The 23,218-nt window shown below is 35.2% G+C and overlaps 3 protein-coding genes across 4 annotated transcripts; 1 reads left to right on the top strand and 2 right to left on the bottom strand.

Moving 5' to 3' along the window:
• Positions 1-3,065: 3,065 nt before the first annotated feature.
• On the top strand, positions 3,066-5,090 carry LOC141287849 (serine protease inhibitor Kazal-type 1). Its single transcript, XM_073819941.1, has 4 exons — positions 3,066-3,192; positions 3,979-4,001; positions 4,461-4,564; positions 4,786-5,090. The coding sequence occupies exons 1-4, from the start codon at positions 3,144-3,146 to the stop codon at positions 4,844-4,846; spliced, it is 237 nt and encodes a 78-aa protein (XP_073676042.1). The 5' UTR covers positions 3,066-3,143; the 3' UTR covers positions 4,847-5,090.
• Positions 5,091-6,508: 1,418 nt separating this feature from the next.
• sil1 (SIL1 nucleotide exchange factor) lies at positions 6,509-13,350 on the bottom strand. The gene is made up of 9 exons (XM_073820335.1): positions 13,009-13,350; positions 12,807-12,939; positions 12,614-12,722; positions 12,088-12,193; positions 11,809-11,997; positions 11,600-11,721; positions 9,365-9,461; positions 7,419-7,583; positions 6,509-6,928 (listed from the first exon to the last, which is right to left on the bottom strand). Exons 1-9 carry the CDS (start codon positions 13,105-13,107, stop codon positions 6,560-6,562), a joined length of 1,389 nt encoding a protein of 462 aa, XP_073676436.1. The 5' UTR covers positions 13,108-13,350; the 3' UTR covers positions 6,509-6,559.
• Positions 13,351-13,723: 373 nt separating this feature from the next.
• spdl1 (spindle apparatus coiled-coil protein 1) lies at positions 13,724-21,027 on the bottom strand. 2 transcript variants are annotated; one of them, XM_073820334.1, is made up of 12 exons: positions 20,929-21,027; positions 20,373-20,537; positions 20,084-20,260; positions 19,539-19,733; positions 19,281-19,434; positions 18,633-18,727; positions 18,026-18,136; positions 17,801-17,941; positions 17,619-17,722; positions 17,349-17,536; positions 15,990-16,275; positions 13,724-15,339 (listed from the first exon to the last, which is right to left on the bottom strand). In XM_073820334.1, the coding sequence occupies exons 2-12, from the start codon at positions 20,535-20,537 to the stop codon at positions 15,180-15,182; spliced, it is 1,776 nt and encodes a 591-aa protein (XP_073676435.1). In that variant the 5' UTR covers positions 20,929-21,027; the 3' UTR covers positions 13,724-15,179. The 2 variants fall into 2 exon arrangements, with proteins under 2 accessions (XP_073676435.1, XP_073676434.1); XM_073820333.1 differs by lacking the exon at positions 13,724-15,339 and having other exon boundaries at positions 15,348-16,275.
• Positions 21,028-23,218: the final 2,191 nt, after the last annotated feature.

The following is a 23,218-nucleotide window of genomic DNA, read 5'->3' as shown; positions in this document are numbered from 1 at the left end:
CTTCACGTCAGCACCGCATCGCAATTCAAATCTGTGAGAAACATTTGGGCTGGTTTAGGCACAAACAGCATACAACTATCATCTTAAAGTAGTAATATCCTATATAATGCATAACGTAAATGAGACAAAACACTTACTTTCTGTGTTTTTCTTGATCAAAACAACTTCACCGTCTGCTCCACATCATGAGTGAAAGAAAATATCTCTGAAAAAAATGTTTAAGAGTGCACAAACGTCACTAAATATCACTATTAATCAATGTGATGTTATAAAATATGTATTTTAAATGAGGTAAAACACTTTCTACTTACATTTCCCTTTTAAAAGCGACCTCTGCATCAGCACCGCATAGTAATTCAAATCTGTGAGAAATGTTTAGATGCACAGAGCATATTAATATTGTCATAAAGTAACATTATACTTCACATAATGTTAGTGAGGTAAAACACTTACTTCCTGTGGTTTCCTTGATAAAACCAGCTTCCCCGGCTGCTCTGCATTGGGAGTGAAAGAAAATATAAATATAGCTCCAAGAAAAAGTATATAAGTGCACAACACAAAAATATTAATATAAATAAATATGACATTATAAAATACATATTTTAAATTAAGTAAAACACTTACGTTTCCCTGTTAAAAGCGACCTCTGCGTCAGCAGCACCGCATCTCAATTCAAATCTGTGAGAAACGTTAAGGCTCATTTAGGCGCGAACAGCATAACTTATGAATATCATAAAGTATTATTATCTTATAAAATACATATCGCAACTGAGATAAAACACTTACTTTCGATGTTTCCGATGTGTTATGACATGTGTCTCCTTCGCATCGTGAGTCAAAGAAAATATCTCTGAGAAAAAGTTAGTAGGGATGTAACTTATACAGCGCTCTGGTCTGTTCCGTATCGCGAAGTGAAAAAAAATGTTGTTGAAAAAAGTTTAACCCTATACAGCACACACATGTCGTTATTAAACGATATGATATTGAAAAACACATTTGTGAGTAAGATTAAACGATGTATTTCGCTGTTTCCCGTCCTCATATGCTCCGCATCGCGAGCAAAAAAATGGCGTTAGTGAAAAATATTTCAGATGGGCGAGGCGCGCACACGAGCAAATATCCCGGATGTGACTGATAACACCGGGCAGAGGGCGCTGTTTACACTAACTAGTGTTAATCTTCTAAAATTCAACACCACAAGTTTAACACTTTACTCTATAAATCCTTAACACCAGGATTTTAACACGAGATTTTGCTGGTTGTTATGCCCAATTACCAAAACGTAGTTTCTCCCTACACATACATGCTTTAATAGGTACACTATAATTACAGAAACGCACACCGTAAATTCAGTTTTGCTTACATAGTTCTTTGCAGGTTGCATATCTGGTTTGTTACCCCCTAATTGCCCAAATTGAACATATTGTTCTCTTATATACATGTTCGTTCTATATAAGTACACTACAGAAACATACACCGTTAATTCAGTTTACTTCGTTCTTTGCTGGTTGTAATCTAAAGTGTTTCCTTTTTAAGTTTGTGATATAATGTCGGTATAGGCTAACTGACTTCGCACACACCTACTCTAAAGTCTCTTATCAGTTTACATTAATTTAAAGACTACAGCCGATCACCATGTTTTAGATTTTTCTCTTATCCTCCTATCACACAATTTTAGCTGCAACTGACAGCTCTCACTGTCTTGTTGCTTCCCACCACCACCCCATTATCCTCCTTATATTTTAAATGTTACTCCACTTGCATGTTAAATAATATATTTACTACAATGGCAAAATGTCTTGAATCACTTTTATGCTTTTCTAAGGTCAAAAGGACTTGTGGGAAATATTTCCTTATGGGGGCTTTAGGGGCAAAAAGATCTTCAGTAAATACACTGTATGTTAATGTTGTTTTTAATCCTTTCCCCAACTGAACAGTTTAAGAGAGAGTTAGAGATCCTTATCAAGAGGCTTAACAGGTTCTTTGTATGGCAGTGGTGCTATATAGCACCTTAACGATCCCAAAGAACCACTGAAGAACCGCTGAAGAACCAGACAGGGGCTTGACCGGTTCTTTATACACTAACGGTGCTATATAGCACCACAATCACACCAAAGAACCGCTGAAGAACCGCTGAAGCACCATTTTTTTTCTGTGTGTACCTTTCTTGACACCAGGCCATCTTCCAAAAGTCTTGGTCTCACTGTGCGTGCAGATGCGCTCACACCTGCCTGCTGCCATTCCTGAGCAAGCTCTGCACTGGTGGCACTCCGATCCCGCAGCTGAATCCTCTTTAGGAGACGATCCTGGCGCTTGCTGGACTTTCTTGGACGCCCTGAAGCCTTCTTAACAATGTAGTGGAAAGTTTTTTTCGGGATTAAGTTAATTTTCATGGCAAAGAAGGACTATGCAATTCATCTGATCACTCTTCATAACATTCTGGAGTATATGCAAATTGCTATTATAAAAACTTAAGCAGCAACTTTTCCAATTTCCAATATTTATGTAATTCTCAAAACTTTTGGCCACGACTGTAGATTGATGTGGGGAAAAAAGTAATTTAAAGCAAGGGTAAAGTAGCAATATAAAACAAGAAACAATTCAGGGGTATGAATACTTTTGCAAGGCACTGTATGTGAAGAAGCCCATGCAGATTTTGTAAACAAGGCATTTACTGACTATGAAAACAATTACAGGTAACAAGCCATCATTTTCTGCGACAAACATTTTGATTTATTATAGTTAGACATCATGTTTGTAAAATGAGACCTTTATTTAGACTTCTGATCCTCCAGCTTTACTCCTCTAATGGGCAGGAGGGACTTTAGGCTTATTGCTATTTCTGTTTACTAAAAAGCCTGGATAAAAAGTAAGAAGCAGAAGCAGTTTTTTCAGGTTGCACTTTATTGGCAGACTTTTCTGATCTAAAAACCACAAACAAATGACGTAATTCCCAAATGCCCTTAGTCACTGTTTGTGGACCATTACCTGAATGTCACCCGTCAGGTTCTTTCTGGGTAGGCAGAAACAAAGAGAGAGAGGGAGGAGTGTTGTTTCATTTCAAAAGCTATATAACCACAGGCCCCCGGATACAGATACACCTGCTGAGTTTCCCACTCTCAACTCACACGACGACAGCAACCATGAAGCTGGCTATCCTGATCTGCGTTTCTGTTCTCGTTTACCTGTCTGGTAAGTGTCAGAATTGGCATTTTAAGGCACATCAATAATGAAATATGAATATTGTGTAATAAGTATCTTAATTAAAATCAAATCCAGATTGATACTTAGTCAGGCTACTATTGTTTAACATACATCATGTGACATTGACGTGTCATAATAAGCATCTTTGAGATAATTTCTAAAAAAAAAAAACCTCACATGATAAGGTTACACCTCACAAGATTGAACTTTTGTTCTGTAGATCCATTATTCACGGACCCAGACAAACCCATTTTGTGATATTTTGGAATGGGTCCATTTTGTAGAGATCCATGATAACTGATATATGACACTGATGAGAACTACTTAGTGGGTCATACTTTTTGCTATTTTAAAAAAAACAGAAAATACAGACAGAAACAAACCAAAATTCATAACTTGAATTGTTGTTATAAGGTTAAATTAAGTCTCCTTTATCCAGCTTTATTCTCTGACGAAACCTATTCTGAAGTACTGGCAAAACACACATCACTTTAATCCATGCAAATACACTCAAGAACATAAAAGGATGTTGAAATGACAGGGATGTTAATTCTTTGTTTTTGAAATGATCATAACAAAAGGGAAAAAAGAAAAGCACAAATACGTAAAGTACCTAGAAGCTATTTAAGCATACAAAAGGTTGAAAAGAAAGTACAAAACTTGCTTAGCCACTTTTTATCTAAGATCTGTCTAGAATTTCAACAGGAAAAAATAAGTGCCTTTCCTGTTTGTTTTTTTAAATAATCATACAAATTTTCAATACTGTTTCCACAGTGGCAGAAAAAAAGCAGAATAAGGTAAGTTAAAGTAAATCCAGTCATTTTAAAGTCAGCAGATGTTGCAGTAACCTTTTTAAATTATTTAAAAAAAACTCCAAGTTGCATTTATTTGATCAAGAATACAGTAAAACAGTAATATTGCAATTGCTTTATTATTCAGTGTCACATGATGCTTCAAAATTCATTCTAATATGCTAATTTGGTGTTTAAAAAAAAAAACTTTTTGTGGAAACCGTGATACATGTTTTTTTCAGGATTCTTTGATGAATATAATTTTTTTGCATATATTTGATTTTTTTTTTTTTTTTTTACTTTTTTCACTTTTGATCAATTAAATGCATCCTTGCTTTAAATTCTGTCTTTAAAAATAAATCTTACCCCAAACTTCTGAAAAGTAGTGTATAACCAAGTAAACGGAGGTAAAGTGTCATGATATTTTGTTTGATTTTGGGAATCTCTCTGACAACTTCATAACAGAACAACGATGTTCCTCAAGTTGGATGTACTCGTGAGTACAATCCAGTGTGTGGAGATGATGGAAAAACATACTCCAACGAGTGCATGCTGCACTGGGAGAACAGGTACGTGAGCTAACCATTTGTGACGTAAATTTAACATTTTGATAAAGCTGGGTCAACAGATGTGAGAATCTCAGGCTACGGCCAGATGTCAGCTTTGAATCAATTACTTACAAACCTCCCAAGGTTTAGTAAACAGCCATGTTTTTATTATGGCATAGTTAAATTTTTGACAGCAATTCAAACAGTATTTGTGCCTCTTCTAACACGTCTTCTCTGTTTAGGGATCGTGACGTGAAAGTCAGCCTTAAGCACGTAGGAGCGTGTGAGCCCAAAGTCGAGTGAGCCTGAACTCACTGCTGTTACATCAATGGCATCCAAAATGGCCTTCTGTTTAGATACTACCGCAACTACCAGCATGATTTTTTGTCATTAATTGAGAACATATGGTATTGGAACTTCATCAGACATTGCTTTGTCAATATGTAATCTCATGCAATAAAACAGTGAAGCATTTAAGAACTCTATTGTTATTAATAAAATGTAATTTAAAACTGTAATATAAAATAAATCACATTTTGAATCAAAATTTTTCATTCTTTCGTCTACATAATCACTACGGCTCTGTCCTGAAAAGGACAATGGCAGAATTTTGTAGCATGTGAGAATTTTTTTGAGCCAGATTAGACTTTAGAATCTTCAGAAAACTACAAATAAAAAATACTACTAAAAATAATATTTGTAATATATAGGTGAATGCATTATTAATTCTTATTTGCATAATTTACTAGTACATTCAAAATTAATTTCAACATTGACTTGAACATATTTTTTTCTATGGTGTACATGTTTTTGTTTTGCTGAAATGTAATTCATTTGGACATTTGTAAGGGACATAAAGTAAAAAAAAAAATATTGAGGTGTCCTTATATTATAATCATCTTATTATCTGATTATAATGGTAAAAAGCTGATTTAAAGTAAAAATTTAACATAAACCTGATGAATGTGGTATTTGTGAAAGAAAAAGTACTTTTCATTTGCCCTTCTAATTATGTGAACATGATCAAAATTCTAGCCCTGCTGTATTTTTACAACTGTAAAATTCTAATTTTAATGTTGATTTACTTTTTCTGATTCAGTTTTATAATTAGTCAAAAGTTTTTGAACAGTAAGATTTTTTTTTTTTTAAGAATTCTCTTCTGCTCACCAAGCCTGCATTTATTTAATCCAAAATACAGCAAAATCAGTAATATTTTAAAATATTTTACTGTTTAAAATTTTGCTTTCTATTTGAATACATTTTAAAACGTTAATTCATTCCTGTAATCAAAGCTAAATTTTTAGCATCATTATTCTATTCTTAAGTCTCACATGACCCTTCAGAAATCATTCTAATATGCTGGTTGGCTGTTCAAGAAACATTTTTGTATTATTATTAATTATAGAAATGAATACTTTAATTTAGCAAAGAGTATTTAAATTAATCAAAAGTGATGATAAAGAAATGTATACTGTTACAAAAGATTTCTATTCCAGACACATGCTATTCTTCTGGTCTTTCTATTCATTAAAGAAACCTGAAAAACTTATACTCAGATGTTTTCAACATTATAATAAATGTTTTTAGCAGCAAATCAGAATATTACAATGATTTCTGAAAGATCATGTGACTGGAGAAATGATGCTAACAATTCAGCTTTGAAATCACAGGAATAAATTACATTTTAAAATATATTCAAATAAAAAGCAGTTACTTTAAATAGTAAAAATATTTCAAAATGGTACCGTTTTTGCTGTACTTTGAATAAATCAAATGCAGGCTTGGTGAGCATACTTTTTAATAAAAAATTGAAAATCTTACTGCTCAAAAACTTTTGACTGGTGGTGTATACACACATCTATAGCATCTATAGGGCTTATTTTGCTTGTTAATAACAAGGTCAAGAAACCAAACTGCATGCCACATGCTTTATGGAGCAACCAGACAAAACACTAATTCAGAATACACATTTTATATTAGTTTATTGTGTTCCAAGAAAGCAGCAGCAGTCCCAATTCATACCTGTTGGATTTTAACCACCATAGAGTCCACAAGTGCCAGGATCTCTCCAAAATAACCGTCCTGCTCCCCTACGTCCTGCTCTGTGAGCACCAGTTCTTGATACTGTTTTTGCAGTTCACTAAGAGAGGCTGTCAATACGGGATTCTGTTTATATTGAGTTTGACATTGAGCCATCATGGCAAGCAGAGTGCGCAGAGCCTTCTCTCTGTAGTCATGCTCAGGTGACGCTAAAAGCTCAGGCACCAGGCTGCACCACCCCTTCTCCACCAACACGGGAAGGAGGGAGACTTCGGCGTACTGTCGCAAACGTTCCTGGTGAGAGGCATCTGGTATAAGGTCCATTCCCACCTGCAATATCAACTCCTACAACACAAAGTACAAGTAACTTTTAATAATGAGTTGTTAAATGAATGCTCAATAAACATTTGTGACCCTGGACCACAAAACCAGTCATTTGGGTCAAATTTTTTTTACATTCTATAATATATATATATATATATATATATATATATATATATATATGTGTGTGTGTGTGTATGTATGTATATGTCTGTGTGTGTGTGCTTTTGCTACAAATGCACCTGTGCTACTTAAGACTTTTAGGTACTTAAGGTTTTGTGGTCCAGGGTCACATTTTGTATTATTTCCAATTTCCAATTATTTCCACAGTTGTACTGTGTAATATATTTGTAGAAGCTATAAATCATTTTTTCAGGATCCTTTTATAAACAGAAAGTTATTTTGTAACATTTATAAATGTTTTACTATCACTGTTGATCACTTTAATGCATCAACTTTTCTTTTAAATTCTAAAATAGAAAAGCAAAGTATAAACTTGTAAACAAATATTAACCTTTTCAATGATCATATCATAGAGAACTGTGATGATTCTCACACGCAGGGATTCTGTCCCTGGTGTTTGAAACAGTTCACTAAGCACATGCACACCTCCAAGCTTCAGAAAGTGAATTTGTGCAAACGGGAAGTGACGCAGAAGTGAGGCCACAGCAAATAACACCTGTATTAAATCAGAATGTCATGGTTAATAATGCATTCATTTACATTAAAGAGAATTAAATTAAAATTCTGTTATTAATTACTCATGTCGTTCTAAACCAATAAGACCTTCGTTCATCTTCATAACAGAGCATAACATAATCAGAGAGCTTTCTGACCATGCATAGACAGCAATGCAACTGACACGTTCAAGGCCAAGAAGGGTAGTAAGGACATCATTAAAATAGTCCATGTGACATCAGTGGTTCAATCGTAGTGTTATGAAGCTGCATGAATACTTTTTGTGCACAAAGAAACAAAAATAACATCTTTATTCAACTATTTATTTTCTTCGTGTCAGTTTTTGCCATACGTTCATGAGAGTACCACGACTTACGGTGCTGCTGATGCAGGAGTCGTCAAGAAATTGTTAAATATAGTTGTTATTTTGGACTTCTTTGTGGACAAAATGTATTCTCGTAGCTTCATAAAATTACGGTTGATCTACTGCTGCCACATTGACTATTTTAACAATGTCCTTACTATCTTTCTGGGCCTTGAATGTGCCAGTTGTGTTTCTGTCTATGCAGGATCAGAAAGCTTTTAGATTTCATGAAAATTATCTTAATTGACCGTTTGCAAACAGCTTGATTGACAGGTGATCTGACCAATCATAATGCCGAATATGCCTTGTTGTCTGACAAACACATCAGACAGGAGAGTAGATCTACATCAGTGGACTTAAACTTGAGAAATTGCCTGTGACACCTTTCCGTGGTTGAAATGAAATACGTTCTGATTACTGTTTATTTTGTCCTTTAAGTAAGTAAGAAAAGATGATCAGTTCATGTGTCGACTGATCGAATAAGGCAATACACCACACCTTGGTTAACCTCAAATTCAAGGACTTTCCGGGTCCAATACCCTCAAATTTAAAAACTTAATCAGGGGACACATTTCAAGTGAGAGCAAGGTTTCATCATGTTACCTTGTAAGATACATTGTTAGAGTTTTCATGTGTTAAACACAACTATGCAAAAAAGCATTTTATTCGAACTTCACAATCTATTTTAGCAATGTTTCACAATGTGCCTGTAAAACAGTGAGGTACCATCGTAGCAACACAAAATACAGGAAATGCTTAACATAATGCGTAAATGCAAGTAACTAACGTAAATCAAACAAGCTAGTATGCATAGGCCACAAAGTTTTGACAAAATAACATATTAGTGGACCTCTAAAATTCCTTGCACAAAGTAAATTCAAGCACTTTTAAGGACCTGTATCTATTTATGTTTATTTTCAAGTACTTTCAAGGGCCTTAACATTTTTTTTTCACATTCACAAACTTTTAAGGATTTCAAGGTCCCGTGGGAACCCTGATTAAAGAACCACAAATGCCATTTATTATTTGAATTTCTTTAGAAAATGACAACATTTGAAAGCTGAGGACTTGTTTCATACCAGAAGTAACCTGCTCTGTATTTTCTGTCAGCATGTTGTCAGTTTCCTCTTTGTTCCACAATGTTTTTTTTTTTTTTTACTGTGCTAGAACATGATATGTAGTGTAAAAGCGGCATTGTTTGTTGGACATAGCAGCAGTAAGGAAAGCAGGTTTTTGCACAGGGTTAATTTGTGTTCTGAAGATCGACAATGGTCTTACAGGTTTGGAATGACATATGGGTGAGTAATTAATGACAGAATTTTCATTTATGGCTGAGCTATCTCTTTAATATACAGTAATGTTAATTTAATTTACTATTCATTAATAGTCTAATATCCATGGTTTCTCTTTGGTCATACCTTTTTCTTTACTGTTACTGGTCGCTGGGTGGCAAGCAAAGTCAACAGCTTCTGTAACGCTCCGCCTTCTATTGCCACAACTTGCACTGATGGATTACTAGAAAACGGAGATGACAGTGGATTACGTCAATGTAAAGATACATTTCACAAAATTCCACAAAATCTGCAAGACCAACTTGAACAACAGCCAAATTTGCATGGGAAATCCCTCCCGATCGCATGGATTTCTAATTAAAAAACTGGATTTTGCCCAAAAACATTACTCTGTGCATTTCAGCTCAATACAGTTTGGGTATGTTGAAAAACTTCCATCTCATTTTCTCCTCCAACTTCAAAATTGGACTACATGGCTGCAGAAGTAATGACCCAGTGTTTACAAAGTAAATGTGCAAAGAAAAAAAAAAAAAAGTAAAACAGTGATGCAAGACGATTTTGAAGTTGGTGAAGTTGGAGGAGAAAATGAGGTGGGTGTTTTTTGACATACCCAAACTGTCTTGATCCGGAGTGCATGAAGTTTTCATGTGCATCACAGAGCTAGACAAGACGAGCATTTGAGGTTAAAGGATAACTATTGCCAAAATGTAACCTGGGCTATTTTTTTTTTTTACTGTAAACGAGACATACTTATATCTAAAAGCATAATTACGACAAACGAGCCGTTTTTGAGATTGACCGTGATTTCGTTTTGTGGTCAATGGCCGGTGAACGGGAATACTAGGGGCATTACTTTGAGCGCATCAAAATCGATATTTTTACAACACTAAGAAGGCTTGACACACCATGAAACTTTGCTCGAAGTATCGCCTGGGTCTCTACACATGAACTCGAGCATTGAGAACGTTGTTCGTGTGCACAGAGTTTACAAAAAAGAAAGGTTTTGAACAACTAACTTACGCTATTTGGGTCTCCGCTCGCAGCCGTCTTGCCAGTCAAGAAGTGTCGATCTCCGAATGCGAATGAATGGACTCCATAGGACGAAATATTAGGCTTATATGAGGCTGTTTTTACAACTAGAAGGTTAATATTGTTTTTCACTTTCGACAAAACAACGAATTAGCCGTGCATTTATATGGAAATATGCTTTAGGAGTAGGGCTGGGCGGTATGACCAAAATTTTATTTCACGGTAACGATATCTTTCACGATATAGTTTTTATATAGGTAGTTATTCCAGAAAATGTACTAAAGGGCTTTATATAATAAATAAGCTTGGATATTTAAGAAAAGAAAAGGACTTATTTGATTATTTTGTATTTTATTCCTCCTCCTGCTCAGGATTTTCTTTTGAGCCCTACTCGTCCGTTCGTTTTTCCTTTTCCATGTTTTTACAACCTCCCAGTGTATCCTTCAGTCTTGCATTCAACGGTTTGACCAGTCTCAGCATCACGCATGCTGCACGCGAGTTGGCCACACCCACTTATTTACATTTCGCTGTATACACAGAATAAAAAATTATTTTACGGTACACATTTCATTCCGCAGTAACGATATATACCGTCATACCGCCCAGCCCTATTGAGGACCTAACCATCTTTACTCTCCTCGCATTTGGAGATCGACACCTCTTGACTGGCAAGACGGCCGTGAGCGGAAACTCAAACAGTGAAAGTGAGTTGTTCAAAACCTTTCTTTTTAGTAAACTCTGTGTACACAAACAATATTCTCATTGCTCGAGTTCATGTGTAGACACCCAGGCGATACTTCGAGCAAAGTTTCATGGTGTGTCGAACCTTCTTAGTGTTGTAAAATTGTTGATTTTGATGCGCTCAAAGTTATGCCACTAGTACTCCCATTCACCGGCCACTGACCACAAAACGAAATCACGGTCAATCTCAAAAACGGCTCGTTTGTCGTAATTACGCTTTGTCTCGTTTACAGTAAAAAAAAAAAAACAGCCCAGGTTGCATTTTGGCAATAGTTATTCTTTAAGAAATATTTAAATACATTTTTTTCAAAGAATGACCAATTGTTTCACTAAAAAGACCCTTATTCCTCATGTGGGATCGTTTAGAGCTCTATAAAGCTGCACTAAAACTGCATTTTTAACATTTAATCCGTTGAGCACTACTGAAGTTCACTATATAGAGAAACATCCTGGAATGTTTTCCTTAAAAAAATTGTATTTCTTTGCAACTGAAAAAAGAAACACATGAATATCTTGGATGACATGGGGGTAAATTATCAGGAATTTTGGAAGTGGAGTAATCCTTTAAATCATGCGTAAGCAGCAGTTTACCTTGAAACAGCTGATCCAAGCACAAACGCAGCACTCTCCTGGAGACGAATGTCTGTACTATTTAAAGCATTTATAATCAGTTGCATTCCTCCCATTGACACCAAATTCTGTGCATTATCTACCTATAAGAAAACAACAACAATGGGATTTAATGAGAAACAGTGAACTGTATTTCAAAGACATTTTGTTTATCATAATTGAGGCTTGACCTGGTGCACAAGGTACTCCAAGTCATGAAGAGCTGTGACTTTTTCCTCAGTTGTGCTGTTAGTATTATTAAACTGGTTTAAAAGCCTCCTCATAACTTGAACATCAGTCTCCACAAGCATGTCGAGTGCCTCCATGTCTTTTTTCAGCTCTTCGATGGGGCGAAATTGGGCCCTAACTGCATCTTCGTCCTATTGACAAACATCTTGATTAAAAAAAAAGAACTCAATATACAACAAAAGTGGTTAAAAATGATTATAGATAAATTGAAACGAACATACTTGTTTTGTGTCCACAATATCATCCATTCCTTCTTTAAACTTTTTCAAGGCCTCTTTTAACTCCTCAGCTGTGAATGAAGGGCTTTCCATGTTCATCATCCCCTGCCTGCTCCACAAAGGAAAAGATTATGCAAATTAACTCTTTGTGACCCTGGACCACAAACCAGTCTTAAGTAGCAAGGTTATATTTGTAGCAATAGCATAAAATACATAAAATTATAGATTTTTCTTTTATGCCAAAAATCATTAGGTTATTAAGTAATGATCATGATCCATTAAGTTATAAAGTAATTAAGATATAAAAACTTTGCTAATAACTTCATTTGGACAACTTTAAGTGTGATTTTCTCAATATTTTCTCTTATATTCCAGATTTTCAAATAGCTGTATCTCGGCCAAATATTATAATATCCTAACAAACCATACATAAATAGAAAGTATTAACCCATATGAATGTTTTGTGGTTTGGGGTCACATAATGATAAATGCATTTATTTTAAAACATTACATTATTTTATCACAATACCTATTCCCATCTCTCCAGTGTTTGAGACCTTCTTCCTCTCCCATTTTGACCTCTCTTTGGCCTGTCTGAAGATTCAATCTGACATGAGAACCTGCTGGAACTGCTTGACCTAAATTGCATTACAGATAAAAAAGGAATTGCTTAATCATCTATTTATTTAATGACACAACAGTCAGCATGGGAATAAACGCACCTGGTTTGAGAGTTTGCCACTTGTCTGTGGGTCTAAACACCTCCAGATCTTCAGAATCCTCATCCTCTAAAAGTGTCTCTTCACCCTTGCTATGATCATCAGAGTCTTCTTTGATAGTCAGGGCTGTTGGTGACTGCGTAGCCAAAAAATACTGTTATTATAGTGTTACAATAAAATAAATACTAAGATAAGCAGATCTTACCTTCACATTGTGGGCACATATGAGATGAAGACTGACAAGCCAGAAGACAACTGACAGTCCAAGTCTCCACTTCTTTTGCATTATACGTCTGATCATCATTATCTTGGACAAAGAAATTGCAGTATGCGCGCAAATTATGACAAATAATCTTACAAACAATTACACATTATACATTGACAGAAGACCAGCCGAACTCTAAAATCCATTCCCAAACGTTTGCGATATACGATTATTTTATTAACTCATTCTGGATTTAACCCGTTCTATGGTAAAAATATCTAAATAAGGTTTCAACTGTTAACATGCTGAGTTTAACGAATGCACTATCCAGAAATAAACAACTAGAAACCACGTGCATTTCCGCAGTCCATCAGGACTGAATACGTGAACCAATCAGACAACTGCAAGTGTGTTTTTCGGAAAACGTCATTCTTTTTGGTCGCGATGATTGGCTAAAGGAAGATGCACCTTTTCATGACGCAATGAAAGGCAACGCCTGTAAGCAGACAAATGAAATATAAAAATAAAATATGTATATTACCTTTTTAAAATACAACACGGTTAATGTAAACTTTCTGTTAATTATATATATATATATATGTGGGTTACACTAACAACGTCACAAAAAAAAAAAGATACAAACCTTTTTTTTTCCTGTTCCAAGACCACAAATTAACACTTGGCAGAATCTCCAAATTATTAATTATTTTAACAAAATAAAAGGGGTCATACAAAATGCAAGTTATTTTTTATTTATTACTGACCTGAATAAGATGTTTCACACAAATGACGTTTACATATAGCACACAAAAGAAAATAATTGCTGAATTTATTTAAAAAAAAAAAAGACCATGTTCAAAAGTTTACATACACTTTATTCTCATTTCTGTTGTTACATGAATAATCCACAACTGTGTTTTTCTTTTTTTGTGATAGTCGTTCATGATTCCATTGTTTGTCCTGAACAGATAAGCTGCTTGATGTTCTTTAGAAAAATGCTTCAGGTCCTACAAATTTTTTGGTTTTTCAGCATTTTTGTGTATTTGAACCTTTTCCAACAATGACTATGATTTTGAGATTTATCTTTTCACACTGAGGACAACTGAGGGACTTAGGTTCAACCACTCACTGATGCTTCAGAAGGACCAAAAGCGCTAAAAGCTGGAGAGTGAAAATAATCTACTGATTAACTGTCTTCTGGGAAATATGTAAGTATCTTCTGCATCTTCTCAAGGGCAGTACTAAATGAAAAAAAAAAGTGAAATTTAGACAAAGTAAGAAAAATTTACACATCTTCATTGTTCAAAAGTTTACACTCCTGGTTCTTAATGCATAGTTTTCCCTTCTGAATTATCAGTGAGCATTTGAATCTTTTGTAATAGTTGCATATGAGTCCCTCAGTTGTTCTAAGTGTGAAAAGGTGGATTTCAAAATCATAGTCATTGATAAAAAGGGTTCAAAAACACAAAAATGCTGAAAATCAAAGAATTTGTAGGACCTTAAGGATTTTTCTGAAGAACAGCAAACGGCTTAACTGTTCAGGGCAAACAAGGGACTCACGAACAACTATCACTCAAAATAAAACTCTTGTGGATCATTCAGGTAACAACACAGCATTAAGAATCAAGTGTATGTAAACTTTTGAACGGGGTCATTTTTATAAATTCAACTATTATTTTCTCTTGTGGGCTATATGTAAACATCTTTTATGTGAAATAGCTTATTCAGGTCAGTACTCAAAAAAAATAACTGGCATTTTGTATGATCCCTCTTATTTTGCTAAATTAATAAACATTTTTTCAGATTCTGCAAGGTGTATGTAAACTTTTGACCTCAATTGTATGTTTGTTCAACTTAAAAAAAACAAACAAACAGAAATATAATAGGTACACAAGAACTTGAGTACAATACGTTAACGAATTACCGTTCAGGCTGGATTATTTCTGTTTTTTTTTTTTTTTTTTTTTAAACAGGCTCAAATAGTTAACTACATTACAAAGAGTATTAATACATGTAAAAAAAGACAAACTGTTCTACAAGTCATGTGCATAGACAGGACAAGCAACAAAATAATTCATGATGTAAATTATACACCTGTAAAATTCATACACAATCTTTTTTTTTTAATATGACAAATAATGATAAAGGATTCACATTTTACATTAGCCAAACTACTGTTGAGCACACTCATTTGCCATAGTTTTTTCTGAGTTAACATGAGTGGGTTGTTGGTACTTTTTCTTCTTCCTTTCATTTCTCCAGTTCTCCTCCTCTTCACTGCTTTGATGAGTTTGATCCTCATTCTTGCTATTGGAGTCACTTACAGGAGACCTACAGGCAAATTATTCAATTTGGGGTGGTTCAAAATACAGTTAAGTGCTAAAACGTAAATATTATGAAACAACATTAATATTGTAACTAACATCATTGCTACTGCCACAGGAGTATTCTTTACAAATTAAAACGTTAATTACTGCAAGTTAATGTAACTAAAATCATTGCTACTGCCATAGGAGTATTATTTACAAATTAAAACGTTAATTACTGCAAGTTAATGTAACTAACATCATTGCTACTGCCATAGGAGTATTTCTTTAAAAGTTAAAACTTTAATTATTGCTAGTTATTGTAACTAACATTATTTTTTACTGCCACAAGAGTGTTTCTTTAAAATTTTAAATTTAAAGGTCTGACAGTTAAAGTGCATAAAGTTAACAACTATGTGTTTATATTACTCAAATATCAAGCTACATTTCACAATGATTCAACAGCCCTTTAACAGTTCATCTTCTCATGAGATTAAATGTCAAAAAAAGTTCCTCCGAGCTACAGGATTCCTGAGAGGCAGCGGTAGAGCGGGAAGTGACGGTCGAGGAGTGAGAGTTCTCATAAAACCCAGGAAGAGGAAGATGACAAAGACTGTAAAGTTGACACAGCGCAGCAGAAAGGAGAAGGGTTGGCATGCAGAGGTTGGCACTGACCTGGGCGCATCAGGAATGCAGACTGGTGGATCCTCACAGATTCTGACAGACTTGCTTTCGCGGGGCATGACGGGGTTGGGTTCTGTGGGTTGTGCAGGCTGCAACGGGATCACAACCGGCTTTTCAACAGGATGACTGAGGGTTTTCTCCTCTGTATTTTCACTCGAGCCCTTGCTTGGCTCAGTATCCATGGTTGCAGTTTCCTCTTTACTAGGTGCTGACTTTTCCTCCTGAGCTACAGGAAACTTCTCCCGGCGGCGTTTCTGTACTTGTGCTTTGTTCAACTCTGAAAACAATGTTATATTTAAAACCAGTATATAATAGCAGCACAAAGATGATTTATTACAACAGTTACCAATAGAGTGCAAAAGTATTTATTTTTTCATTAAAGGAACACTTCACTTTTTTTGGAAATAGGCTAATTCTCCAACTTCCCCTGAGTTAATAAGTTGATTTTTACTGTTTTGAAATCCATTCAGCCATTCTCCTGTTCTGGTGATATCACTTTTAGCATAGCTTAGCATAGATCATTGAATCCTATTAGACCAATAGCATCGCATTCAAAAATAACCAGTGACTTCACCACGGCTGTAAAACTCAACTTATTAACTCGGGGGGAGTTGGAGAATGAGCCTATTTCCCAAAAAAAGTGGAGTGTTCCTTTGAAATTTTCTAGCGTGCCTCACAATCTCACTATATCTCGCCCTACTATATAGTGAATTTCAATCAATTTTAATTCATTTTCCAAAAAAAAAACAAAAAACGACTTTTTAACCACAAATGCTCGTCTTGCTCCAACTCTAATATACGCATGTGTGTCTTTGCGCATTACGTAATCATTTTGGAAAGGTCACGTGCGGGTGGTTCTTCATCTGTGTACTTCGGTTCAAAAAGTTGGGTGAAAACTTCATCTCACGTTTACCTCAAACTTCAAAATCATCTGACATTGTTGTTTTACCTATTTTTGTAAAGGGTGTTTGACTTTCTTTGCACGTTTGCTTTGTAAACACTGGGTCGGTACTTCTATTTATGTCACGCGTGACCTTTTCAACATGATTAGGCAATATGTGAAGCCAGGTGGTTAAAAAAAATTAATATAATTTTTTATTGTTTGATAAGATAAGACCCTTATTCCTCGGCTGGGATCATGTAGAACCATTTGAAGCTGCACTGAAACTGCAATTTGGACTTTCAACCTGTTGGCCATCATTGAAGTCCACTATATGGAGAAAAATCCTGGAATGTTTTCCTCAAAAACCTTAATTTCCTTGTTACTTTCAGAACCCGACTGTTGCACTCTATTACACACTAAACTGGCTTAAATAGAGAACTAAGATTCAAAGATGGAGAAGAAATTACCATTAGGTGTATACTTCATCTTAAGCTCTTCAAGCTTGACTTGGAGCCTCATATTATCACTGTGTCTTTGTTTGAGTGCTTGCTCTGTGCCATAGAGTTTCCTCTCCAACTCCAACACTCTCTGGCTTTCAGAGAGAGCCTTCATTCTTGCCATGGACAACTCGTCCTTCAGTTTCCCTGCATCCTTCCTGTACACATACATGTTATAATTGCTTTGAAAATGTCTAAATGAACACCCCCAATACAAATAATTGATTAGAGAACACTTACTTTGAATTTGAAAGTTGCATTTTTAATAGATCTGTATAATAAGTTTCATCCATAAGCTCGCCTTCTTTAGAGGGGGCAGGTGGATGCTGGTCTTTAACAGTCATCTGTTGGAGTTATTAGTATTAGTTTCTCAAACTGTAATATGTTTTAATTCTATGTTGAGTGGAGTATGCTAAGCTCACCTTCTCTTTCTCCAGTTCTCTTACTTTCATCATCAGGCTTTCTATCTCATTGTTTTTGTCAGATAACATGAATTGCAATCGTTCAAGCTGTGCTGGGTCAGCCCTGTTGCCCTGGAGCTGCATAAGTGTGGCTATCTGCATCTAAAACAGCAGACAAAGGAAAACAATTTCATTGTGGGAAAATGTAAACAGAATGTAAAGTATGTCTTATAAACCATTATTTACCTTCATGCGGTGCATATGTTGTTTGGTGAGAGCATGCTGCTTGTGTAGAGACTCGTGCTGTCGTTTCATGCTGTTCAGTTGCCGCTCCATCTCTGCTCTCTTGTCCTCTACCTGTGCAAATCCAAATATTTTTTATCACGGCACAAAATAATTTAAGTGTAACCTTACAAAACATTTAGTAACTACCATTTTTACATAGTAGTTTTATTAGGCCTTTTACCTTTTGTTAAAGGGATAGTTACTGTTGAACCACTGATGTCACAAGGACTATTTTAGGAAAGTCCTTACTGCGTTTGTGTGCCATGACCATGGTAGTACCCTTGCTGTCTATGGAGGGTCAGAAAGCTCTTGGATTTCATCAATATTACCTTATTTGTGTTCCAAAGATGAACGAAGGTCTTACAGGTTTCGAAAGACATGAGGTTAAGTAATTAATTACAGAATTTTGATTTTTTGGTGAACTATCCCTTTAACCAAAAAATAGGTACTGCACTGGTATGCAAAATGTTATTCAGCTGCTCTAAAAATTAACCTTCAGATATAATGAAAGCTCTTGGAAGCCATGAATATCAAATATAAGTAGTAGAAGTAATGTTAAATGCTGTACCTCAGAAAACAAAGAATTGCCTTTGCTGTTTGGATCTTGTGCCTGCTGCAACACCTGTTCCAGCTGGATTTGAAGGTCTTGGTTGGCTTCACGAGCTTTCTACATTGAGTACAACAAATAATGTTAATTTTTGACATCTAAAAAAAATATTTTTTTTATTTACTTCTGAAAAATAGAAGAATAAAAAACAGAAGATGTTAATCAGAATTCCATGTGTAACTACTTATCTCTATCAGACATATATTTTTCTAGAGCACTACCTACAGTAACTTTATCGATGTACATTACCGTTCAAAAAATGTTTAAGAAATGAATACTTTTATTCTGCAAGGATGCATTAAAATGATTAAAATTATAGTAAACACTTGAACATTGTTTCTTCAGCATCAAATCACTTTATAAAAATGATTTCTGAAGGATCATGTGACACTAAAAACCGAGATAACGGCACAAGAACAAAATACATTTTTTAATACATAAAAATACAAAAAAAAATTTAAGTAGTGATATTATTTCACAATATTACTTTTTTACTTTTTTTTTTGTATTTTTGATACATAAATGGAGCCTTGGTGAGCCATAAGAGACTTCTTTCAAAATATCTCACAGACATTTCATAAATATGTTTACTTGAAAATACTTTTATACATGCCTCCAAAGCATTGTAGCAGGACACTGCCTCTTTCTCTCTCTCTTCCTTCTCTTCTGTGAGTCTCTCTAGTTGTCTCTGGAGGGTTGTGTTGGCCAAATGTAGTTGCTCTTCTTTGTATCGTGCCTCTTGAAGCTCCTGTTCCAAAGTTTCCTGCAAAACAAGGTCACACTTCAGCACCAAAGGCACACTGACATTCCTTATTTCTATGAAACCATCTTTTTCCATTAAAAAATAAAGACTGGAAAGTACTTTACCATTGCTGACTCCATATCTATCTTCTGCATTTGCAGCTCAAGGATCTCTGAGGACATCGTTTCATGTGCACGTTCTGTAAGGACACGAAGTTCTTCAGTTTTGCTGTTTAGTACTTCAGACTGCTGGTCCAGCTTGTGTCTCATCTGCTTCTCAGCAAGTTGAGCCTCCTCAAAATCTGTCTTCACTTTTTCCAACTGCAAAGACATTTCATCAGCACCACAGATGAGATATAATTTCTTTTCAGGAAAGAATGTTATACAATAAACACAAGTAATAAAATGACACTTTAACCCAAAGTGTGTAAGTGTTTTGCAACTGGTGGCATCAACAAATGCAAAAATTAAAATAGTTTTCAGATTTCAGATGGTTTTCCAGATAGTCTCCTCATTTTCCAACTGTCAGAAATTATTTTATCATAAAAAAAGTGTTAATCGTAAAAACATGAAAGATTGTTTTTAATGAATCCTCTTGCTATTTTTGCTTCATTTCAATATAAAAAAAAACGCATACTACTTTTGAAGTTGGAAACAGCATTTAAGCTGACCTTATTCTTTAAATCACTGAGCTCAAGAGCATGGTTCCTCTCCAGCAGAGTTTGCTGCTGCTCCATTTGATGCTTCTGTTGGTTTTTGACGAGATCAAATTCTGATCGCAGACTCTCCAGCATCCGGGCCTTTAACTCAACTTCCCTTTGTAAGGAGTATTTCTCTTGTTCCAGGACCTACAATTAGACAATACTGTTAAAATTACATTTTAGCACATTTAAGGAATCATTCACTGATCAACTGGACTGGATCAATCATCAGTGTGGAGATCAAATGCTGGGACAGTACCTCAATGACATTGGACATCTCGATTCGTTGTTCCTCCAATTTGTTGTGCATGTCCATTTTGTCATCCAAGAGTTGAAGTCCATACTGTCCAGCTCTCTGAAGAGCCTCTTCTCCTTCCTGGACCTTCCGCCGCAACACTTTAATCTCATCTTCCAGATCTGACATCTAATATCAAAGAAGAAAAATATGTGATAATCTACCTATACATACATGTATATGGGTGTGTGTGTGTGTGTATGTGTGTGTGTGTGTGTGTGTGTGTGTGTGTGTGTGTGTGTGTGTGTGTGTGTGTATGTATGTATGTATGTATGTATGTATGTATGTATGTATGTATGTGTGTGTATTACACAGGTCTGAAATAACATGAGGGTGAGTAAATGATGACAGAACTAGTGTTTTGGTCAACCATAGGGTCAAATGCATTAGTTTGTTACGTCGAGCTAACTGTGCAAACATTGATCAAAAAACGTCGAGTGTTATCGGCAATAAGCATGTTTTCTTTATGTCATATATAACTGACAGCTACACAACAAAAAACATGTGTAAACGTGTTTACCTTTAGATTTTAAAGTTGGCGATAGCAATATTATATTTGAAGAAAGAACTGCCCCGACCGTTTTCTTGCTCGGGAACTTTCAAACGGCTAGTTTGAATTCTGCAGCAGTCGTCAATCACGTATCGCGAGAGAACACGAGGTTTCCAATCCCTCACACAACATCGCGCTCTAGTCTCTCTAATGCCACTTAGTGGTCATACTGGTTATAGGCAAGTCAAGTCACCATTGTTTATATAGCATTTTTTACAATAAAGGTTATTTTAAATCAGCGTTACAGTATTAAACAGGAAAATAGTGTCTCAATTTTAAAACTCAAAAGTCTGTTTATCATCAGTAATGTTTAATATTTTACAGTCAAGTCGACGATCAGTGTCCCCAACCAGGCAAGCCAGGGGTGACAGTGGTAAAACTCCATCTGTGACAGAAATGAAGAAAAAAACCTTGTAAGAAAGCAAGCAAAGTCGGGGGCCAGTTCTTCTCTGGCCAGACGAAACCTGGCGTGGTTTAAGTGGTTTATTATTAAAAGCACTGCTTTAGATCAGACATAAACCTTACAAGGGCCAAAAACTGAATATTAGTCATTATTTGAGATTTTAAAACTTTCATGGGCCAAAAGTTAATGTTAGATTATCTATATTAGATAAAAAACGATTCACTTTTACATTTAATGCATAAATAAAAACCAAAATCTTAAAACAACTGCAACAAAAATGCTTCAGTGGCTTGTTTTTATATAGGTTTGCACTTAGCCATGGTTTGGTCAGTTACCCAGATGCGAGGGCATATTAGAGATACTTGATTGTAAACAAAAGCATGGGTTGCATGGTTAATGTACTTCTGAATACATTGTTCTGCTAATTTATGCCATGGGAAAAATGTGTGGAAGCTGCTAAATCATATAAAGGACTTAGTAAGCAGGAAAAGGGGTGATATTTTGAAAAAATATCATTTTTTTTGAAAATTTTGAAAAGTTAATAGGTGGTAAAGATACGTACACGCAGTAATAGTTAGGATATTAGTCTAATATTTCACCTCCTGACCAGAAATGATAACAACAAACATGAATGTTGTCAAGATTCTTGCTCTTGAAAATCCTTGTTCAGTTTGGCCAACCAACCAATATATGCCACCAATATGGCCAAATGATAACGTATCGTGAAAAAAAATAAAAAATAAAAAATAAATATTTGGCTCACTCGTTTAAATATGACATGGTAGGTCAAATCAAAGTCATCACGGGCCACCTGTGGCCTGATGGCCTGATTTGGGCATCTCTTTTTTACATAAAACTGGTAAATGTTAAAACATCTCTTCCCAAGAATAAATGCTTTCACTGGAATGCATGTCTTTTGCTATATAAATCCAAGAGCATACATATACCCTGAGCTTAATAAAATAAACACAAAGAATAAATTTTTAAGTATCTTAAATCATGGTGACCTGCAAAAAATGTACATTTGGAGATCTAAATGAAATTATAAACAGTAAAAGTCTATTGCCTTGGAAATGTAATTAGAGTAATGTGAGTTGCTGAACATCTAACATTTAATAGATCATATGGAAAATCAACAGACAACTGAGAATGCGTTTCTTAAGCAAAATTATCTAAAATCTAAGTACAAAACAAAACTGTTATGATGGATGTAAATAGTGAATAGAGGCAATGGATACGATATTCAAAAGCATAAGGTTGGTAAGATTATTTTATGTTTTCAAAAGAAGTCTCAGTTGTGCTTGCTTAATATTTTTTTAGAAACTACCATTTTTTTAATATTACAAAAAAGTCACCAACACTGATAGAAATTAAGTGTCCCCAACTGAGCAAGCCAGACGCGACAGTCGCAAAGAACCAAAGCTCCATCAGTGACAGAAATGGAGAAAATAAACGAATCGAGGCTCAGTCAGGAGGCCAGTTCTCCTCAGGACAGACGAAACCAGCATGGCATGGTCTATAATTAAATGCACTGATTTAGATCAGAGGTACCTAACCCTTTTAATACAGGCCCAAAATTCAAAATTGAAGATATTAGCCTATAACAAACACAAATGTTGTCAAGATTCTTTCCCTGCAAATCCTGGTTCAGTTTGGTCAACCACAAACGCCTTTTGTTCCTCACCAGTTTTGCTCTCTTCTCCTTGACTTGTTATAACATTTGGCAGTTTATAGTACTCTAAATGTTTTTCTGGTCTGATTGATTAGTAAAGCCAAAAACATGACATGAATTTAACAAAATTTAAGTGTTTAGTTTAGTTCAGTGGCACTGTTTGCACTGCCGATTGATGATGTATC

The sequence above is a fragment of the Garra rufa genome, chromosome 16 (genome assembly GCF_049309525.1).
Source record: "Garra rufa chromosome 16, GarRuf1.0, whole genome shotgun sequence".
Classification (NCBI taxonomy): domain Eukaryota; kingdom Metazoa; phylum Chordata; class Actinopteri; order Cypriniformes; family Cyprinidae; genus Garra; species Garra rufa.
This window is presented reverse-complemented; position numbering and strand designations above follow the sequence as displayed.

What these genes read in the sequence shown, in the direction of transcription:
- LOC141287849 (XM_073819941.1), top strand. Translation starts at nt 3,144, where the DNA reads ATGAAGCTGGCTATCCTGATCTGCGTTTCTGTTCTCGTTTACCTGTCT. An exon ending in CAGAAAAAAAGCAGAATAAG is followed by an intron (nt 4,002 to 4,460) that starts GTAAGTTAAAGT and finishes ACTTCATAACAG; the next exon opens with AACAACGATGTTCCTCAAGT. An exon ending in ATGCTGCACTGGGAGAACAG is followed by an intron (nt 4,565 to 4,785) that starts GTACGTGAGCTA and finishes TTCTCTGTTTAG; the next exon opens with GGATCGTGACGTGAAAGTCA.
- sil1 (XM_073820335.1), bottom strand. Translation starts at nt 13,107, where the DNA reads ATGATGATCAGACGTATAATGCAAAAGAAGTGGAGACTTGGACTGTCA. An exon ending in CACTGGAGAGATGGGAATAG is followed by an intron (nt 12,194 to 12,613) that starts GTATTGTGATAA and finishes TTTGTGGAGCAG; the next exon opens with GCAGGGGATGATGAACATGG. An exon ending in CAGTAACAGTAAAGAAAAAG is followed by an intron (nt 7,584 to 9,364) that starts GTATGACCAAAG and finishes GATTTAATACAG; the next exon opens with GTGTTATTTGCTGTGGCCTC.
- spdl1 (XM_073820333.1), bottom strand. Translation starts at nt 20,537, where the DNA reads ATGTCAGATCTGGAAGATGAGATTAAAGTGTTGCGGCGGAAGGTCCAG. An exon ending in GAGAACTGGAGAAAGAGAAG is followed by an intron (nt 17,723 to 17,800) that starts GTGAGCTTAGCA and finishes TAACTCCAACAG; the next exon opens with ATGACTGTTAAAGACCAGCA. An exon ending in ATGCAACTTTCAAATTCAAA is followed by an intron (nt 17,537 to 17,618) that starts GTAAGTGTTCTC and finishes GTATGTGTACAG; the next exon opens with GAAGGATGCAGGGAAACTGA.